General features: G+C 36.7%; 3 protein-coding genes across 3 annotated transcripts; 1 reads left to right on the top strand and 2 right to left on the bottom strand.

Annotated features, from left to right (window-relative positions):
* Positions 1 to 264: 264 nt before the first annotated feature.
* On the top strand, positions 265 to 9,115 carry LOC306868995 (uncharacterized protein). Its single transcript, XM_079415515.1, has 8 exons — positions 265 to 603; positions 5,024 to 5,198; positions 6,342 to 6,606; positions 7,041 to 7,254; positions 7,877 to 7,993; positions 8,246 to 8,319; positions 8,484 to 8,741; positions 8,878 to 9,115. Exons 2-8 carry the CDS (start codon positions 5,026 to 5,028, stop codon positions 8,917 to 8,919), a joined length of 1,143 nt encoding a protein of 380 aa, XP_079271641.1. The 5' UTR covers positions 265 to 603; positions 5,024 to 5,025; the 3' UTR covers positions 8,920 to 9,115.
* LOC306869003 (tetraspanin-4-like) lies at positions 9,009 to 14,695 on the bottom strand. Its single transcript, XM_079415526.1, has 8 exons — positions 14,128 to 14,695; positions 13,391 to 13,460; positions 11,563 to 11,754; positions 10,497 to 10,571; positions 10,298 to 10,393; positions 10,107 to 10,220; positions 9,692 to 9,775; positions 9,009 to 9,599 (listed from the first exon to the last, which is right to left on the bottom strand). Exons 2-8 carry the CDS (start codon positions 13,457 to 13,459, stop codon positions 9,531 to 9,533), a joined length of 699 nt encoding a protein of 232 aa, XP_079271652.1. The 5' UTR covers position 13,460; positions 14,128 to 14,695; the 3' UTR covers positions 9,009 to 9,530.
* A 1,146-nt stretch (positions 14,696 to 15,841) lies between these two features.
* LOC306868994 (uncharacterized protein) lies at positions 15,842 to 20,275 on the bottom strand. The gene is made up of 2 exons (XM_079415514.1): positions 19,920 to 20,275; positions 15,842 to 19,074 (listed from the first exon to the last, which is right to left on the bottom strand). The coding sequence occupies exon 2, from the start codon at positions 18,764 to 18,766 to the stop codon at positions 17,471 to 17,473; it is 1,296 nt and encodes a 431-aa protein (XP_079271640.1). The 5' UTR covers positions 18,767 to 19,074; positions 19,920 to 20,275; the 3' UTR covers positions 15,842 to 17,470.
* Between the last annotated feature and the right edge of the window lie 220 nt (positions 20,276 to 20,495).

Raw genomic sequence — 20,495 nt, 5'->3', positions numbered from 1 at the left:
CTTTAACACCAGCATACAAGACAAACAGAAGTGAACAGTATATGAACATGTAGGGTACCCTATAGACACAAACATTATAAATAAGCATATGTAGGCTATTTGTTGCAAAGAAGCATCAACATTTGGAGTAAAATCTGAGGGCAATTATAGCCAATGGAACAAATGATTTAGTTTATAAAAGTTTGTTACTGTACCATTTGAAGATACCGCAAGGTTGAACCCTGTCCATTGGGTAAATGGCTTCGTCCTACCCTGCTGCTCAGTGACATGCGCAGTGCTCACAACTAAACTCGGTCATTCACAGGACGGACAAATTGACGCGGTACAGTAGTGAAACCTGTAGGGAAGGTGAAGCTCTGTCGGTATCGACAGTGGATCTATAACATCGATATGAATCACCGAACTCTCCAATAATATCAGACACAGTGACTCTTAAGCTCGTCTGACGTTTGACTCAGTTCGTGGCTGAGTCGCGCGTGCTGTATCTGTTTTGATGTTAGTATCCTTGTTTTAATAATATTGACTTTGTCGATGCGATGTTTTGATTTGTTGCGTCGCGACTCAGCTGAATCCTTTGGACGTCGAGGTGACATTATTTACCAGGTATGCACTTTTGTAAAACAGGTAATGTTTGATTTAATCCAAGACAGTAAATTATATCCTCACAGTTATATTTATGACTGTGAATATTTACTTGTATTCAGGTGTAAATGGTGGCAGTGTGTCATTAAAAGAGTAAGCCTATCACGAATTGTTCATATATGTCAAGAGTGTGGCAGAATGAATGTAAACAGCCTTATAAACATGTTTTTCCCGTATCTTAGTAATTAGTTTCAATCAGTTTTTATTTATGCGTTCAGTGCTACCAACTTGATATTTCACTGACAGACAAACAGCCCACATCTGTAATGAACTTTGTAGGTGTCTATTTAGTCTGTTAGTAACTTTACTATAGGCTACTAACCAACCTAGTAGCCTATAGTAAAGTTACCTACAGACAAACTAGACATCTGCAGAGTTAGTTACTGATCAAGGGTTTAAGTTTTTACATGTAAGGTCACTGCAATACAGCCTGAAAACATAAAGGTTGTGTCCATACATGTGCTCCGCGTGTAAAAACAAAAGCAGGGAACCACAGTCACCTGATGACTCTGAGAGACATTGAAATGTTTGACTTTCTATGCATGTTTCACTTGACAGGTAAAATAAAAGGATATTGTTTTCACTTGTCATTAACATATAAAATGCTATTCCAGCCTGGTCAGTCAGTCTGACAGTTTTGCAATAAGGTAAATTCCTCTTCTGAATTAGAGTACATATGACTGTATTGTGAGTGATAAACATGCCACTATAGCAGAAGCTGGGTGATGACGTTTTCTCGCTTCTGCTGTGAAGTCCACACTTGTTGAAGCTGGAAACTGGTTAGAATTTACTTTGTTTAAATATTTTTAGCCTTTTATGGTATTGGGTTAAACGTGTACTATTAGTCTTTAGACTGCCTCTTATTTTACATTTCAGTACAATTATGGATATATATTTAGCCCAATAATTCAAATAATTCAAGTAATCACATAATATAGTTTTTCATTATTCCACACACAAAGTCCAAAGTAGCATTGTAGTTTAATATATTAAATAAAGCTCATTTTATACCATAATATGTGTGCCATAAAAAATGGCAGAGTCTAGTCTCATACAAGTGGGGTATGGAGGGAAAGACGAACAGGTCAGGTAACAAAAACATGTCAAGTGTTTTGAGTTGTGAAACTCAAACTTTACCCAGGGGCCCGTTTCAATAAGGAGGTTCATCCAACTCTGAGTTTAAACATGAACTCAGAGTTGACTTACTCTGAGACATGAAACTCTGAGTTTTCGGTTACAAAACAGCTGAACTGAGTTAGTTTACTCAACTCTGAGTAGGTTGACTCTGAGTTAAGCTCGTGCACCATGACTATGAAAAGTCATGATCAGCGGAGCGCCGAAATTACGATTCACCATGACAACAGCTCCCGCCAAAAAGACATCAGCGTGCGTACTTCCGTCAATGCATAACTTTAATTCTTAATAACTGCCAATAACGTAATAACTTTTATAATATCAGAGGTGAAAACTATAAATTATTGAACTAAAATTCATTTTAATGGTATCTCATGATCACAAAAAAAAAAAGAAAGAAAAAGACAGAAAAAAGAAACAAGAACGTGGCAGCAGCTAAAAATGAAGTATAAAAACACAATTCAATCAAGGTAAAGCTTTAAACATGAAAGGTTCATGGGTGTGGGCTACATGACGTTTGACATTAAATATCATTCAGTGTCTATTTCAATGCGCTGCAGCTTTTTTCACATAATTAAATATTCTCTAATCCAACCAGTTACATTTCTTAATTACAGTAATAAAATTAACTACTGACTTGTCGACAGCAAGAAGGCAGAGGCTCCCAAAAAGGGGGGAGAACCTGCACCTGCACCACTGACAGATGAAGAGGAGATGGTCAAGTATTGGAAGATTTCTAAAATCCAAAAGTAACTTATAAAAATAACTTTTTCTTTTGTATTAGGAAATAAAGATGACCAAAAAATTGTGACTAATTTGTTTATTTAACAGCTGTGGTGGTGGTGGTTATGGCTTAAACTACCCTTCCATCTGGCATCCTTCCATTCCATAAAGTAATCGGTTTCATTTTCAGAAGGGGTGATGGTGGGGATATGCTTGTCATCAGTGCATCCAAGCTTCCACACTGGAAGTCCTGAAGGAAATTCGGATTATTGGGTTACTTCCAGACGTCACAGAATGATGTTATCAAGTGAACATCATTTATCAGATTAGCCTCATTTAAACCGATTTTAACACTACTGACTTACAGTCCTGTGAAACCCCTCTTTGACGGATTTGTGCCCAGGAAAAAATTCTCAAAATGGGTGTGAGAGGGATGCACACTTTCCTTAGAATCTGCATACAGTGGACTTATAATGAGCTCTGCATCTCCGATGTTTTAAAGTGCATTTTTCTTATTTTGCAAATTATCTTCCAATAGGGTAAGAAATTAAAAGTATTCTTGTTTCCGTTTGCATTAAGATTATTTTTCTTACCCTATGGCGGACAATTTTACTTGTTTTATGTAAAATGCACTTAAAAGGAAAATCCCCCAGGAAAAAAAGACTAAATATAGACAATTATATAAGATGCATATTAAGAATTTTTTTATATTTGTACTTGAAATAAGACAAAAATACTTAGTAAGAAAATCTATTTTGCAGCGTGAATGAATGAATAAGGTATTTAAACTTCGCTAACACTATAAAAAGGGGGAGGAGACCGAAAGAAACTCTGGGTTTACAGAAGAAAACCTGCTCCCGACCAGGTTAGGTTCACAGAGTAAGTTACTACGGTAACTGACTCAGAATATAAGTTACCTCTCTTTCAGAAACGGGTTTGACTTACCCTGCTTTCTCGGGTTTGACAAACCTCCCATTTTGATTTCAGGGTTAACATACTCAGAGTTTTCACTTAACCTCCTTTCTGAAACGGGCCCCTGGTCTGCTAAAGAGAAAAACAAATGCATACCCACAGTGGAATTTACAAGTTCTGATGAGTCGTAATAACCTGTAATGTAGAGGAGCGAGTTATAAGCAAAATGCTCACAGTGAATGAGAAGAATTATTGGAATGATAATATGCTTTACAAGAACTGTCATTGCTGTTCTGATGACAACACACACACACACAAATACACTATGTACTAATATATATTGCCATAAAGACATTAAGTCTTGTTTTCTTATAAATTAAACAAAATTAAGAACAAATATCTGTCAGTGGGCTATGAAAACTTGTCTTCCCTTTGAATTAATTAGGTTTTTCTGAGCCCATTGGCAGATATTTGTACTTTTTAAATCATAAACTCACTTAATTTTGGTCAGTTTCTTGGTCATTTTTCTTTCCCAGTGTATCTTGATTTATGAATCTGTGAAGTGTTGCTAATACATAATAATACATTTTCGCTCCATCTATTTACATTTAGAGAACATATGAAATAAAATATTGATAAATTCCAAGTTTAATTTTTAAAGTAAAAAAAAAAGTTGTGACGTATTGTCAAGTATGGTGACCCATACTCGAAATTGGTGCTCTGCGTTTAACCCATCCAAGTGCACACCCACAGCAGTGAGTAGTGAACAAATGCACACACACACACACACATGGAGCAGTCTGCGGCGCCCGGGGAGCAGTTGGGGGTTCGGTGCCTTGCTCAAGGGCACCTCAGTCGTGGTATTGAGGGTGGAGAGAGTGCTGGACATTCACTCCCCCCACCTACAATCCCTGCCGGCCGGGGACTCGAACCCACAACCTTTCGATTACGAGTCCGACTCTCTAACCATTAGGCCACGACTTCCCCACAAATCTATTAATTTTAATTTTAATCTACTAATCAGGCATCATGTCTGCGTGACATTTATATTTTGCGTTATTATGCAATCGAATCGAAAACGTATTATTTGTCTTCAGCGATAATTTTTAACGGTAATGTATTTCCACCAAAAGTTACTGAAAACCCTACTTAGAGGACACTGTATATAGATAGATGTTGTTGTCATGTTTGTAAAAGGCTATAAATGACGTAGATAAAATAACTGAGGTAAACAGACTGGAACTTCTAGCTCTTATTCTGTGTCATCGTATGTTTGAGTGAGAAATAGCTCAGAAGTAAGTGTCTGTAGTTGTACTTTCACTTCCTTCAAGTACCCACAATGAATTGAAGAGGTAACTCACTTCTCTTTGGATTTGATGGGTTTTTGGTTGTATTTTAATGCACAATTCCTCACTAAACATTACACATACAAAGTGTACATTGACCTCCAATTAATCATTTGTCTTGACAGAGAGTTGTGGCTCTGGTTTAGTTTTTACTTGTGGAAATTTGGTCAGTAGAACATTGGAATTCCTGAGTGGTGTTTTGTATTGTTGCATAATATGAAAGTGTCCTCACATTTTAAAGAGTTTTAGTTCTCTCTCTGTCTCAGCGATGGCAGACGTAGTGGTCAGGCCTGCTTCCCCCTCACCCTCCATCTCCCTCCTGGAGATCAAAGCGGAGACACGATTGGTGCTGAAGTCTTTCCTGCGTCACTCTCTCTCGATTCCTCCTGGGGAGCGCCCTGGAAGGATAGGAGGAGAATACAACGACCCAAACAAATACAGGTGACGCAAATCATTCAAACTGACACAGAATTAAACACTGTAATGATGCAAAATAAAACAACTCATTTTGTAAGTATCACTGAACATCACAGACTTTTTGGCTTTGAATTCCTTTTAAATTATTCACAATATATTTTATTTGATTTGAACCTGTTTTCACCTGTCAATCATTATAATTATTTGAATATATAAACTTGCTAACCTCACTACTGTGACAGTTTTTCAAGGATCCTTCCTACTAACTTCATTTTATTCAGTAGTCCAGGGGAAATTTTAGTGGTCAAATCTGGTCATCTAATCTTGGACCAAAGCGATTCTATTATCTTTAAATATATAAACATGCAAATTGTACGGTGGCCGAGAGAGCTCAATGCGCTGCAAATAGAAAAAACACCTGCAGATTAAGAAAACGACTTTCGTCAATTTGACAACACACACACTGCAAGTGCTCACAACATAACCAAATAAAGAAACACTGCAAATAAAATGTATTTGTTTGTATTGTTAGCATTTGCTGTGTGTTTCTTTATTTGGTTGTATTGTTAGCATTTGCTGTGTGTTTCTTTATTTGTTTGTGTTGTGAGCATTTGCACCACCTGCTGTCAAATTGATGAATATGTTTTCTTGATTTGCTGGTGCTTTTTCTATTTGCATGTGCTTTCTGAAGTTGCAGCGCGTTGAGCTCCCTCGGCCACTGTAAAATTGGGGTAGTTTACCCCAAAAATAAAAATGCTGTCATCAATTATTCACCCTCAAGCTGTTCTAAACTTGTATGAGTTTTTTTCCGTCTACTGAACAAAAAAGAAGATATTTTGAAGAATGCTGGTTACCAAAACGTTGCTGGTCCTCATGTACTACCATAGTATGAAAAATACTTTGGAAGTCATTGGGGACTACAAACTCATGGAGGTTTCCAACAACTTGAGGGTGTTAATGATGGAAGAATTTGAGTTACTTTTTTTTTTTTTTTGTATTTCTGTAAATATTTCTGCCATTATTATTGATGTTCCCCGACCAAGTGATGACACCTTGTTTTGTATATTTTCAAAATAAGTTTAATAAAGCAAAAAAAAAAAAAGAAAGTTGAATAGTTTTTTTTTTTAACAGGAAATTGAAAAGAATGATCCATCTTTCTCTTTCTAGTGCCTTAAGAAAAGACAAAATGAAGAAAAATGCAAATGGATGGGACTCCTTGGATGAGGAGATCAGTGCCGCAGAGGAAAAGAAACATGGAATCAAAAATTTAATAAAAAGAAGACTGAGATCTCGTTCATCTATGATCCGCCGCTCTAAGAAAGAAGGCAGTTCTGACCCTACTCCAAACAACACCCTGGAGAAGCAGAATCAGCCAGACCAGTCTGACAAGCCGTCAACAAAAGGAAAACACAGTTTACCCAGAAAAACAGAGGTAAAATCACAAACCTAAGGCCTTTTTTTATAATGCAGTGGTTTTTTTTGTTTTGTTTTTTTGTCAAATAATATGTAATGTACTCATTTTATGTAGCTTCAGAAAAACTTACATTGCAAATTAATTTGATAATCAAAACCTTAAAAGTGCATTTTTACAATGAATGGTAGGCTCATACACTTTCAACTCTACACTTCGACTTGTGCTCATACCGGTAGTGTGTAACCTCTTAATATGTGCGAAACAAGCAAACACCGTTGACTATATCTGTAGAGGCCAAAACTGGCTTTTGTTTTATCTGGTGCATGAACGTCAAAGCTAATTAAAAACTTTTATGGGTTCAGTATTAAAAATTGACTGACCAGCCAAAATGCATTAATTTATAACTTCCAGTATGTGCATTAACTATTTGTTAATGACACATTTTCTTTTAGGAAGAGATATTCACACCATCCTCTGCATCTGAAGAGGAAGGTGACAGAAAATCAGGGGACAAAAATAAGAAAAATAAGAAAAAATTGAAAATATCTGATATACTCAAAAAAGTGTCATTCAAGAAAGAAGAGCCTCGTCCTCAGCGCCCATCCTTTCTGCCTTTAAAAGGTGCTACAGGTGTTTCACAACCTGAGGATCATACTGTTTCACCATGTAAGTTTCAGATGTTAAATCATTTCTTTAACTTGTTTTATGGATATATGTAGAAGTTGAGACACAGGAGGCACTGTTTTAGATTGTCTTATTTTGCCTGTTCTGTTTTTTTAAGAAGTCTCTTATGCTCACCAAGGCTGTATTTATTTGATTCAAAATACAGTACAAACAGCAATATAGTGAAATGTTATTAGAGTATATTCATACTGTATATATACTTTATAAAGTAATTGTTTTCTATTTGAATATATTTTAAAATGTAATTTATTCCTGTGATTGCAAAGCAGAAATTTCAACAGTCTTGTGTCACATGATCCTTCAGAAATCATTTTAATATGCTGATTTGCTGCTCAAGACACATTTCCTAATATTATCAATGAAAAACTATTGTGCAGTTTTTTTCACGATACTTTGCTAAATAGAAATGTCAAAAGAACAGCATGTATTGGAAATCTAAATATTTTGTAACATTTTAAAAAGCCTTTACTGTCACTTTCTATCAGTTTATTGCATTCTTGCTGAATACAATTTGAAAAAAATTTAAATCTTACTGACCCCAAACTTTAGAATGATAGTGTGTATGGACTCTGCATGTGATATGATGTGATATGTTTTATCTCAGCTCATCCACCTGAGTTTTATGACGATGTGGCAGAAACTCTGGACAGAATCGCACAGAAACACAGTGTGAAAAAGAAGTCCCCTGTTAGACCAGAGCCTGTGCCAAGTACACTCAAAGGTACACGTAAAACCATAAACCAGACTTGTTTATGACCTATTGGTTTAAAAATTTATCTTAATGTGTACAGTAGATGCATTGTCAGTATCAAAGCAAGAGCAGTTGAATACTAAACAGACCTGTTGACTTGGGTACATAAATTCATGTTCGGTCCTTTAACAATAGCTTATTGTTATAACGGGTTGATGGTCCAGCTGATGTTTTTTGACGTGTTGTTTGGATATTATGTTACGCTTCTTCTTTTCTTCGTAGACAATGACAAAGAGGTTGTGGTTCAACAATTAGTTCAGATACTGACTTCAGAGGGGGATGCCATAAACGAGAAGGTAGTGATCCTTAAGTTTGCCAGTCTTACTGGGATATATAGTCAGCTTGGCTTCTTATCATAAAGATTTTCTGACATAAGCAGTGTTTTGACTGTTCATGGTTTATTTTTGGTTACTTTGTGTTTATCATTGTTAGTCATTGTTTATCTTTGTTGATGTTGTAGATAAACACCAACCCCTTCCTGCGGTCCACCCTCACACGCCTCTCCTACCCATCCTTTGCCAAACTCCTTGACATGTATGCCAGTCAGAGTGAAGAACCCCCCGCTCCGCCACCAGTCAGCCCTACGTTACGACGTCTCGCCATCACCATGGACGTGTCTCGACGAGTGGTCACGGCCACTGGAGTTCAGCGTCTGACGGGGTATGCTGAACGCTACATGGAGAGCTTTGCACCATGGGTGAGGAGTCACGGAGGATGGGTGAGCAGTCTACGTTTAGCATTTTCCTCAGTCTCTCTACTCCAGAAGGGGGCAGAGTTGTCAAGTAAACAGTTTTTTGTGTGTGTGTGTGTGTGTGTGTGTGTGTGTGTGTGTGTGTGTGTGTTTTCATTCACAGGGGAACATTGCACAATTGGATGAGGTTCTGGAGTGTGATTGACCTCAGTTCATTATGAACTCTGGATCATGTAGCATGACCTCTGTGAGGAAAGGAAGAACAAGAACCAGCCAACTGGGAAATTGACACTACTTGATTATATGGTTTCTCTGCTGATGTATTTATTTTTTTGTAATTTGGATGTTTTTTAAAAAAAATGTATGTGACTTTTATACCAAAATATATGATTTCAATCATCTACTGTTGTATTGCATCCTTATTTAGTTGTAATGACCTTAAATTACATTAATATAGTACAGACAATTGGTTTAGTATAACAGATGATCTGATTTCCATTTAAAAGAAATTGACTTCACAAGTTCATCGCAAGCAGTTATAAGGGTATTTAACAAAGAATGTAATAATACTAGGATTTACTTTTTCACCTACTGTATACATTCACTTTATATTCATTTAATCATCTTTTCCTAAGCACAAATTAATTATTTAATTTATCTGAAATTCATCTGAGCTTCTTCCTAAGAGCAATGGCATAATTTATGTGCACATGCATATCACATCCAGTATTTCTAATAGAAAAGTCTGTTTAAACATTTATTACATATTCAGAATTATGATTTAAAGAGCCCTGGCACAATGGGGCGAAGGTAGGGTCAGTCCATGTATTTTTCTGCACGTAGGATTTGGCAGTACATCAGCATGGAGAACACCAAAGCAAGAATCTGGAAGAAGAAAATGCGGTCACATTATATCTAAGTACATGCTGTGCTTATATAATAATCAAACTATATGAGAAAATTTTGTTTCAAAGTACCTGAACGATTCCAATGCAAACTCCAAACCCAAGCACTGAGGTGATGTTAGCCAGCAGCCAGTCTTTGGCCTTCTCATAGCATGGCTAAAACACATTTAATAAAACATAATCAGGTTCAGTCAGCTGCTCATTATGACTAAATAAATTCTGGCATGACAATCAGGGTCTCTTATCATTTATTCCTGAATTTTCAGCAGCCTTTACTTCAGTATTCAGTGTAACATTATCCTTCAGAAATCATTCCAATATGCTGATTTGGTATGAATCAAGTATTTCAAAGAGCATTACCAGATGTAAGTAGGGTTTGTTCTGACTTTCTTTTTACGTTAAACATATGGTTGCATTTACCAATAGTTGGTGGGATTTAGGAATGTGTGGCACTTAGCTGACCCTGTGACCCCAGAAATGATCTGACCTCTTCCCAGTGATGGCAGCGTTCAGTATTATCTCTGCAGCAGGAGTCAGGAGGTTTGCCATTGGACGTTTTGTTGTGCCAGTCAGTGTGGTTGCTCACACCACAGCACTTGAACTGAAGGAAACAGAATCCATGATTCATGCTGAAGAATCTCAACCTTCATATTTGTGACTGTTATAAATTCAACTCACAATTCTCTGCATGTTGTCCCAGGATTCTTTTAGCCCTTTATTTGTGAGATAGTCTTTCATTCCCTCTCTTAGGTCATCCTTGGCTTTCTTGTCCAACTAAATGGACAAAACAGAGAGAGAAGCGGATAAACAGGAAGTTGAAGGCAAAGTGTTTTCCTGTAAGTGTTTTATTTGCAAGGCTCAGACATTAGTCCCTCACCTCTTCATGATACACGCTCAAAACCAAAATCAGTGCCACTTCTGTCAGGACTAGAAACAAGAGGATCACAAAAAACTGAAAGAACCAGAAAGAACTATTAGACTACATGAATGACAACATTATATATTTAAAAACACAGACATGGCGTATTCTGACAGTATGCCCATTTAGGACAGAAAAATCACAAATGAAATCTTTTTAATATCTCAGTTGTTTCTCTTAGGCAACAATGAGATTACACAAAGAGCATTTAGAAACCTTTGCTTCTGTTCCTAAGATTTTTCTCCTGAAAAAAAAGCACTACTCTGCTCACATATGTCTCCTCAGAAGAGATCTCAACAACGTATCATTTTGGGCTCCTTTTTTAATTATTCGATTAAAATATGAGATCAAATATTTCTTATCAAATACACTAGTCCGAAGTATCTGAATTGTGCTATAGACACCAATTTCATAGTTCTGTACTCGATAACTGCCTCTCATTTGTTTTTATTTATATGTCCTCTAAGGAGAAACACCAGAGATAAAGATGATACTTGAATGAACATCTTTATATTCAAAATAAATAAATAGATCAACATGAAATTTCAACATTTGAAATGGATCAAAAAAGTTCCTCAAAGTTGTCCTAAGACAAGAACGCATTTTGGTTTTAGGTTTTATAACAACTTTGATGAAAAGTTTTGATCCACTTCAAATGTTGATACTATATGCACATTGTATATCATATAAACATTCTACAGGTTTGTGGTCGGTAAGATTTTTAATGGCATTTTATGTATTTTATGCTCAGGAAAGGCTGCATTAACTGATCAAAGATACAGTAAAACCAATTATAAAATATATCACAATTGAAAATACTATTTTCTATTTCCATATATTTTAAAATGTATTTTATTCCTGTGATGGCAAAGCTGATTTTTGTTTCTTAACTCCAATCTTCAGTGTCACATGATCCTTCAGAAATCAGAAACATCTGAGATGAAGGTCTTGAATTAATGTTTTCCTCTGGGCAGTTTTGCACAAATCTGTTTTACTGATGTCAGTAAGGATCCAGGTATCTTACCGTCATCAATAGGCACTTCTGCTCTTTCAGAGCACCAAGGCATCCGAGGAACCCTGTTATCATGGTGACGCCTCCAGCTACAAGCAGTAGGTTGGCCGCGGAGAGTGAAGGGAAGGACAGTGGTAGAGATGAAAACTCTGACTGTGTGAAGGCGAGCCACACCCCAACACCAAATAAACCACATCCTCCCAACTGCACAAACAAGCACAGGTAAAGAGAAATAACGGTGCCATCATCATCATGCTCAGAGAAGTCACTTCCCATCAGTGTAAAGCAGTTTGAGTTGTTCTGAGGGACAATTGTAGTAGGCCTGCATGGCCTTCATAGACTTTCATTGACTAGTAGGCTACTTAACTGCATGTCCTTGCATATTTTATACATGTTTAACAATTAGGCTGGAATACACTACATGACTTTATAATTCTGAACAGATTTTAAAACACTACGTATATATACTTTTTAAATTTTTGAGAAAAAATTGGACCTCAGCATTACACACTAAAGGAGTGAGCATCACACCTTACCAGACTTTCAAGTCATTCCAAACACAATAAACTTAAGTAGAAACATGTGCCTCATTGCCAGGAGACGAATGACAAATGGAACAATGAGTTCTAAAACGGTCTCAAAATATCAACCTGGATAGAATTATAGTCTTAAGCTAGACACGTGATTTCTGTGAAAACTGTCAACTCTAACGATCCAAAATCTGCAGACTGGCTATATGACTTTCGTCCAATGTAAATCAGGGGTGAAATCTTAAAGTTGTTTTGTACAGTTCCACCCTTTATTTGAGTAGCCTACTTGCTTTAGTTCAGTGTTTGGCTAAGCAGCGTTCCCTGGCTGTTTTCTATAAACGTTACACCAGTAGTGTAGACATGTTTTTTAAGTGAGTCAATGAATCGATTCCCCGAGTGAATGATTCAAAAATTCAATCCACAGCGTTCATTCGGGAAAGCCACTGCTGTAGTGTTGTTCAGAAACGCTAACAGTTGATACTGTTTGGACTTTGTTGGGAATTGTAGATGCAGCAACAAAGTACTTGCGTAAGTATTTGTGAAAGTATTAAAGGGATAGTTCACCCAAAAATGAAAATTCTGCTCAAAGCATGTGTGAGTTCCTCTGCTTGTATGCGAGTTCTACTTAGGCAGCACCACAAGCATATGTCGAGGTACTCTCGTGAATGGTGGCGGACTGACCCGAAAGAGAAGAAATTGTTGATTAAAGTTGTTTTTTGTTTTTTTGTGCGCAAAAAGTATTCTTGTAGCTTCATAAACTTACGGTTGAACCATTGATGTCACATATGGGCTATTTTAACGATGTCCTTAACTACGTTTCTGTGCCAGGACTCTTGCTGTCTATGGAGGGTCAGAAAGCTCTCGGATTTGATCAATAATATCTTAATAATGTTCCAAAGATGAAAGAAGACCTTACGGGTTTGGAATGACATGAGGGTGAGTAATTAATGATATAATTTTCATCATTTTTGGGTGAACTAACCTTGAACATATTGTTTACTGAACTGGGGCAGCTATTACTGAAACTTCCAATTTCAATTATTGATTTGAAGATTGGAAAAGTTATGTTTCCTAAGTGAAATTACCATGGTTACCAAACAGAATATCTAAATTAGGATATTTCTGAAATAGAGCCCCTGTTGTTTAAAAGGAATAACACAACCTTGTGTGTTTGAATAGGCTCCTATCATTAAGGACAACGGTTTGAATTGAAGAAACTCTTACGGGTTCGAACAATGGTGATGTTCTACTGAATATGGTTCCACAATCTGCCAAATTGATATTCAACAGAAGAGAGAAGCAGAACTAACCCAGAAGATGAGGTTGAAAATAAACATGAGGTACTTCACACAGCAGAGGCAACCTCGTGACACAGACATTCTGCATGAAAGAAGAAAGACAGGAATAGAGTCACCAAATGACGATAAACGTATTGTGTGTGCTTTTAACGCGTGCAAACTTTCACACTCTCCTGAACTGTAGCATGGTGAGGAAGTGCCGTTTCCAGACAGGAAGAAAACACCCTTGTGTTGTACTGCTGATAGCATTAACTAAAGCTGTTATGATCCATGTCTGAAACATGTACTCATGTAGGGCCTCTCTTATACGTTAAACGTAACCAATTTTGTGGACTTTTAATAATATGTTCCACTTCATTTTACATGAACAAAAGGCAACAATCATGTCGGTGGTTATTTTTCCCATTTTGTTCAACAAAATCCGTTTCACATGTGACCACAGAGTATATTATGGGCCAAAATGTAAACATATAAGCCTCCTCGAAGTTAGGCAGCACATGGATTTATGACCTGATTTCAGTAGTATGTCAGTAATGGTTCTGGAAATTGGCACCATATGTATATGTGAATTAAAATGCATTCTTTAAATATGAGTACACAGAAACCTAATCCTATACATTTAGTTTTCTTGTCATTACAAATGCTTAAAAAAGAGGGAAATTAGCTCGAAGCATAACCCACTATTGTTTTCTCCTTATTTTTAATATTGCAAAATGTATATTAAACATGAAGCAAAGATAGTCACATACCTTGATTTAGAAAAAGTGACTGACAGGCAATTGAAGAGTTTCTATGAGTTGAGATTTCACTTTGTCCTGAATTCAAAACTTCCTGTTTTGTCCCTTTGTTTCGTACTGATGAAGTTCATGAGATCTTGCTTTATTTATTCATAGATAAAAATTATCCACATTTCAGATGTGATTTCTCCAGTTCTCAGTTCTTCTGGTTGTTAATGACTCTTCATAAGATGCAAAAAACCATAAAGGCTGATGAACTGAAATATTGGTCTCGCAGTTTTGTGGGATTCAGAATTCTTCATAAGCTTTTCTTTCTTTGTTGTTTAATTCCTTCAGACTTCTATCATTTCTCTCCCGGATTTCTCCTGAAGTTCCAAAATATATTTTCTTTTTTAATTAACAAACAACGTCAAAGTATTTGTTTGCTTGTTAGTGTGTTCCCTCAACCCTAATTATCAATTTCTGGTTCTCCCTGGCTTTCTATCTTTTCTATCAGCTATATTTTCCTCCCTCTCTTGTTCCAAATAACTTCCAGATGTAGTTCTCAGCCCTCCCCTCTCACTGTTTCCCTCTCTCCTCCTCCTGCTGGTCTCCAGAGAATCCATTCTTTTCCAAGACCCTCCTCTCCTGAATCTTTCTCCCTCCCCATTTTTCTTGGCTTTGTCCAAACAATCCTGATGGATGTGGCCAGCAGACGCACATTTGAGGCTTTGCAGCTCTCTGTGTGTGTCTTTCTGTTTAGACTGTAGATCTTTAATCTATTAAACACAATACTAACCCTTTGTAGAACCAAGAGAAACACTTTTTTGTTATTAACATATGTAGTTGAATTTATTAATGTGATTTAAGGGGACTTATTCGTATTCATATATAATTCTATTAACACTCACCCATTCACGACCAACCCAACCCCCCAATGTAAACTTGCAACAGAACGCATAAATATTGTTATTTTAAATTAGATTATTTATAATTATTAATTATTATTAGTCTTATTTGACAATTACCTGGATGAGATTAATTTTTATTTATTTATTTTATTCATTTGCTTAAATTGGACTTCATTATTATGTAATTATTTGACCCATTTTTATCTAAATAAATTAGCATTTTTTTTCTTTTTAAAATGCCAAATTTTATATGACATATGATTATTTATTATGTATTTGTGATTAATATTAAATTATAAATTAATAAATAGGGTCTAACATTAATTATAATCTATTAATTCATCTGTCTAATCATGTCTACCAAGCTCTGATAATGAATGGAATATTATATTAACAGACTATCCAAATTTAATAAAACAATAGGCTTATACCTTTAGAAGCATGGATGTGTCTGTCAATTTAAAGGTATGGTTCACCCAAAAATAAAAATTCTGTCATAATTTACCCAGGTTGTTCTAAAAGGTTTAGACCCCCCCCCCCCCCCCCCCCACACACACACACACACACACACACCACACCACACACACAATTTAGTCCCCATGAGTCTGCGTGTATTCAGGTTTAAGTCCCCACCAGGATATATGAAACTGTAGACACACACACACACACACATTTAGTTTCTGTGAATTGTGGGGACTTTCACTTCTATTACTTTTATACTGACCAAACAATATTTGTATCCCCTAAAACTTCCCCTTACAGAAAACCTGTTTGCATTGTTACATTTTCAACACACACACACACAATGATTTTGCTGAATGCTGAATTCTTGTCATTAAAATTTTAATTTAATGGAACTATATTAATCACAGTCAATTAAAATTTTTCCCCGATTACATTTGAGTGAAATATGCTGTAAGAATATTTGTTGGAAATCTTGTTGTTAGCTCCATCTGGAGGTCATTTGGAATATCATTTATTTAGTTGGATATGCCTTATTTTGATCATCAAGAAGGTGAAATGTAACCAGTTTAGATGAAAATGAATGTTTTTGCTGTTAATGAGATTTTAAACAATAACTAACAATGTCGCCGTGTTAGGGATCTCACACTATGTGTTACAATGTCAGAAATCCCCAAGGAAGTATAGGCCTATCTTGTTGGATATTTAAGAAAACCCAAAGAGTCTGATATCTTTTAAATGATTTTTCTTCAAACAAAAATAACCCACCATTGCACCCTTCCTGTAGCCAACATTTATTCACACCTCTCTACTTTCTGTTTGGCACACCCTTCCTTTCCAAGATTAGAAGGCTGCTGTTTTCTGATTTTTCTTTAATTTAGTGAGATATAGGTATGGATCTATTGCTAGCTATGTCCCGAGCAATACTTTGTTTTCAGCCATCCTTGGGTTTCTTGATGTAATTATGGTAAAAGAGACACAGCTTAATAGTGCTGATTTGAATGTTGTGTCTTAACAGATAAGACATGACAGCTCAGCAGAATTACACAGAACTGTAATGCTTGTCATTACATCCCCTCCCTCTTGCATACTGTATGCTTATTAGGTATTTTAGTTAGTTTGATAATGATTATAATTTATCATTTTAAGAGTCTAGAAATTTCACATTCACCACAGAATTTTACAGTTTTTCCTGCAAGATCAGCAAAGAAAATATTTTTAAAAGGACTATGAAAATGTTTGTATTTTAAAAATATTAAACGTTTATTGCATATTTTGCCAACATTAATATACTATGCCGTAAATCTCTGTGCTTACAGTAAACAAAAGTTTCATTCTCAGAATGTAAGTCTTAAAATCTTAAAGGTTGGCTGTTTTTTTTAACATCAACATTGTGTGCCGTAATCAGTGAATTTTAGTACACTGTCAGTAACCTCATTCCTGTAGCCAAGTACAACTGTATCTTTAGATGTGGATAAAGATGCAGATTGTGTGTTTTTTAGCTACACCATAGCAAACATTTGAAATGGATGAATGATGATTTTTAAAGTGCGGTCACATTGTTTGACAAGTTTTCATTGGTGAAATTCAGTCATTTCAATAGCAGTCCATGCAGTCTGCAAATTTGCATGAGAGTTAAAGCTTTCCCCAAAAACATTTTGCAGTAGGTTCAGTTGGTCATATGAATTTGCCATTTTGACCAATGGAGAGCTGCTTGGTTTCAAAGTTATTTCTATACATGATTCACACATCTACAGTACACTATTGACAATAATTACTCATTTTTGCCAGCAGAAGTTTGGCTAATATGACCGCACTTTTAAATATAAAACAGCAGAGGAATTTTAGAACATTGTTAAATGTCGCACCATTGCTGATACTGAATGGCGATAGTCAAATAATATATACAAAACTATATTACTTAGTCCTTGTTTATAACACAAATTACGTAATCAAGTCATTCCAATGAATCCCTTAATGTTCATTTATTCAACAGAAGACTTTCAGACAGCTGTGGTGAGACAGAATGTTTCTCCTCCGTTCATCTCCTTCTCTTCACTTTTTTCATCTCCTTTCTGTTTCTCGCTCTCTTGCAGTGTTTTTCCAGTCTTGTCTTCATTCACATCCTCATCTATGTAGAGCAGAGGCTCCTGCTCCTCCCATTTCTTAGCCTCCTTGGTACCATCTCCACCCACTCCACCATCTGACACATCTCCCTCATCCAGTGCAGCGAATGTGCTGAGCACCATATCATCTCCATCCTGTTTCCCATTATTAGGCAGAAGACCCTCCTGTACCTCAGCATCACATTCAACCCCTGCCTCCAGATTGACAGGCCCCGCCCACGCATCATCCTCCGCCCCTTTTTTCTTCTTGGACCGTTTACTTTGTCCATTCATATACACGGGGCCGAAATTCCTTGAGGCGATTTTCTTTCGCCGCAGGGCGAACAGAATCATACCCACACACAGCACAAAAATAATGGCCACAAATACTATAATTATTAATAACCAGTTGGTTTTCAAGGCCATAATACTTTCCTCAGTAATCACGCTGGTTGTTGTGGGGGTGAAATGGGTGGAGACTAATGGATAATCACCAGCATTTTGAGGGAGCTGTGTAGTTGATGTTGATATTGTTGAAGTTGTAGTGGAGGTTTCAGTGCTGGTGTCCACAGGGTCGGACATGATGGACGGAGACTCAGTCCAGTCTGCAGGTGGTGTGGTCAGGACGGATGTGGGATCGAGGGCTTCTGCTAAATCAGAAGTCATGGCCACAGCTGCTGAGGTGATTTCATCTGTAGGACGTTCTGTAGGACTGGTCGACTCAGGAGATGTGAAGCCAGCTGTTGTTTCATATTGACTTGTGCTCGGGGCATCTGAAGTTATTTGTTCAATCACTGTTGTTTCCACATTAACAGGCACCGTAGGGGAGGTCTGCTCCTTTTGTACAGTTGTTGTTTCAGGAACAGATTCTGGTGATGTTTGTTCAATCTCAATACTCAGTGGTGGAGTACTCTCACCTGTTGGTTCCTCAAGCGTGGTGTTTATTTCATTAACAAGTGTGGTTTCTGGATTATGCGGATCCGCTTCTGTCTGTAGTAGAGTAACTGTATTTTCAGGTGTGGCGGTGGGGATTTCAGAATTTAACGTTGACTCCACAGTGTTGTTATTTTGTAATGGGATGGTGATGTTTTCATCTGTCTCTGTTGTTATCTCTTGTGCATCAGTGGACTTGAAACAGGGTCCAAGAGCAAGAAACAGAAGCAAATTACCCAATACAAGCCTCATGATGAGCATACTGGCTGAAAAAGTCACTCAATCTAGAAGCTTCCTAAAAGCAATTTCAGTGTTTGGGCAACAAATTGCTCAGGTGAGCTGATATTGTCTTTGGAGATCCACTTTTGAGCCTTGAGAACGTGATTAGAAACTCTTGACTATACATTAAGGGCAAGCAGTTGGCAGAAGAAATTCATCTTTTTTCTCTGTGTGGTCGGTGTTTTACAGAGGTAATCTTGTGTGAATCTGGGCCGGAAAGTTTTACACAGGCCTGTTCCTTCCTCTTTCTCCTTCTCTGTCTCTCTCTTAGTGTAGCATGGCCATTTCAGCTTTGAAATAAACATGTGAGAGTAATAAAGACACCGGAAGAAAAAGACAGTCAGTCAAAAAGATCACACTTATTTGTCTCAAGTATATATATTTTATATTAATTCTATTTTTTGTAAGATTTGTAATGTTTGTAATGCTTACCAAGGTTTTATTTATTTGATCAAAAATATATTTTTAAACAGTAATGTCCTGAAATATTGTTACAATTCAAAATAATGGTTTTATATTTTACTATATTTTAAAATATAAGTTATTTCTGTGAAGGCAAAGCTGAATTTTCAGCAGCCATTACTCCAGTCCAGGACTCCAGCCATTACATGATCCTTTAGAAATCTTACTAATATGCTGAATTACTGCTCAATAAACATTTTTACTATTATTACCAATGCTGAAAACCCTTAATATTTTTGCGTAAAATATTCCGAATTATTTTGAATGCAAATATATATATAATTTATCATTCTTAAAAATATTATTTATTTATTGATTGATTTTTGCTATAGGGTAGAATTAAATTCGAATGCTTTTATCTTAATTGACTTTCTTAGAAATTTTGGGAGCGCTATGAAATTGGCATTGTTTGTGCTATGCTCTACCTACCAGATGAGCTACACTTCATGTGACGGGCAGAGGTACATCCTGGTGGCGGTCGTTTCAGTGCATATCTACCACATTTACTAAATGCAATTCGAGTGCCAGCATGATGTTAATGTTTCCCTATAATCTGCATATTGCCTTTTTTTGGTCTACCTGTCCTCAAGCATCTTACACCATCACAGCCACAAACTGTTTACAGTTTGTCCCCCGTTTGGTTCCTTTATGAATAAGTGCGATTGCCACTTACCTTCATGCATCTGAGAAAAGTCACTGCAAGCTTCGACCACCAAGACCAAACTGCTCATGTGAAAATCGACACATTCACGCATGCAGAGCACACCTATATCCTGTTAATTTCTCTTCCTCTCTCACTCCTACATGCCCTCTTTAATTTCTCCTCCCTCTGAAGATGTCATATCTCTGCTTGCATCTGGCCGAGAGAGGCTGCAGCCGAAAGACTAAAAAAAAAAAAATGTGCCAAAATTGCTAGGTTATAGTATGAATTATTATCTGAGGCTGAAGTAGAAAAAGAGAAGCCAGGCTCTAATGGGAAGCTCTGTGCAGGGTGTGTTGACACGTCTGTGGGTTTTGACTGCTTTGTCTGCACAATTTTGCTGTTAAGTGTCTATATGCAACCACATGTGTGTTTGAGTGTGTACATGTATATGTGCTTGAGTTTGTGTTTGATGGGTGGAGGGTATTGCAAACTTAGAGAAGTGTGAAAACTTTTGTCTAAAGTAAGGTTTGCTCAAACAGTTCAAATGTACGTCCTGTCCTTTCATATTTCACAATCTAAATGACTACATATTTAAAATGAATACAG

This window comes from Barbus barbus (assembly GCF_936440315.1).
Source record: "Barbus barbus genome assembly, chromosome: 4".
In the NCBI taxonomy this organism is placed as follows: Eukaryota; Metazoa; Chordata; class Actinopteri; order Cypriniformes; family Cyprinidae; genus Barbus; species Barbus barbus.
The sequence above is the reverse complement of the archived record's forward strand: the minus strand, read 5'-3'. Positions and strand labels throughout refer to the sequence as shown.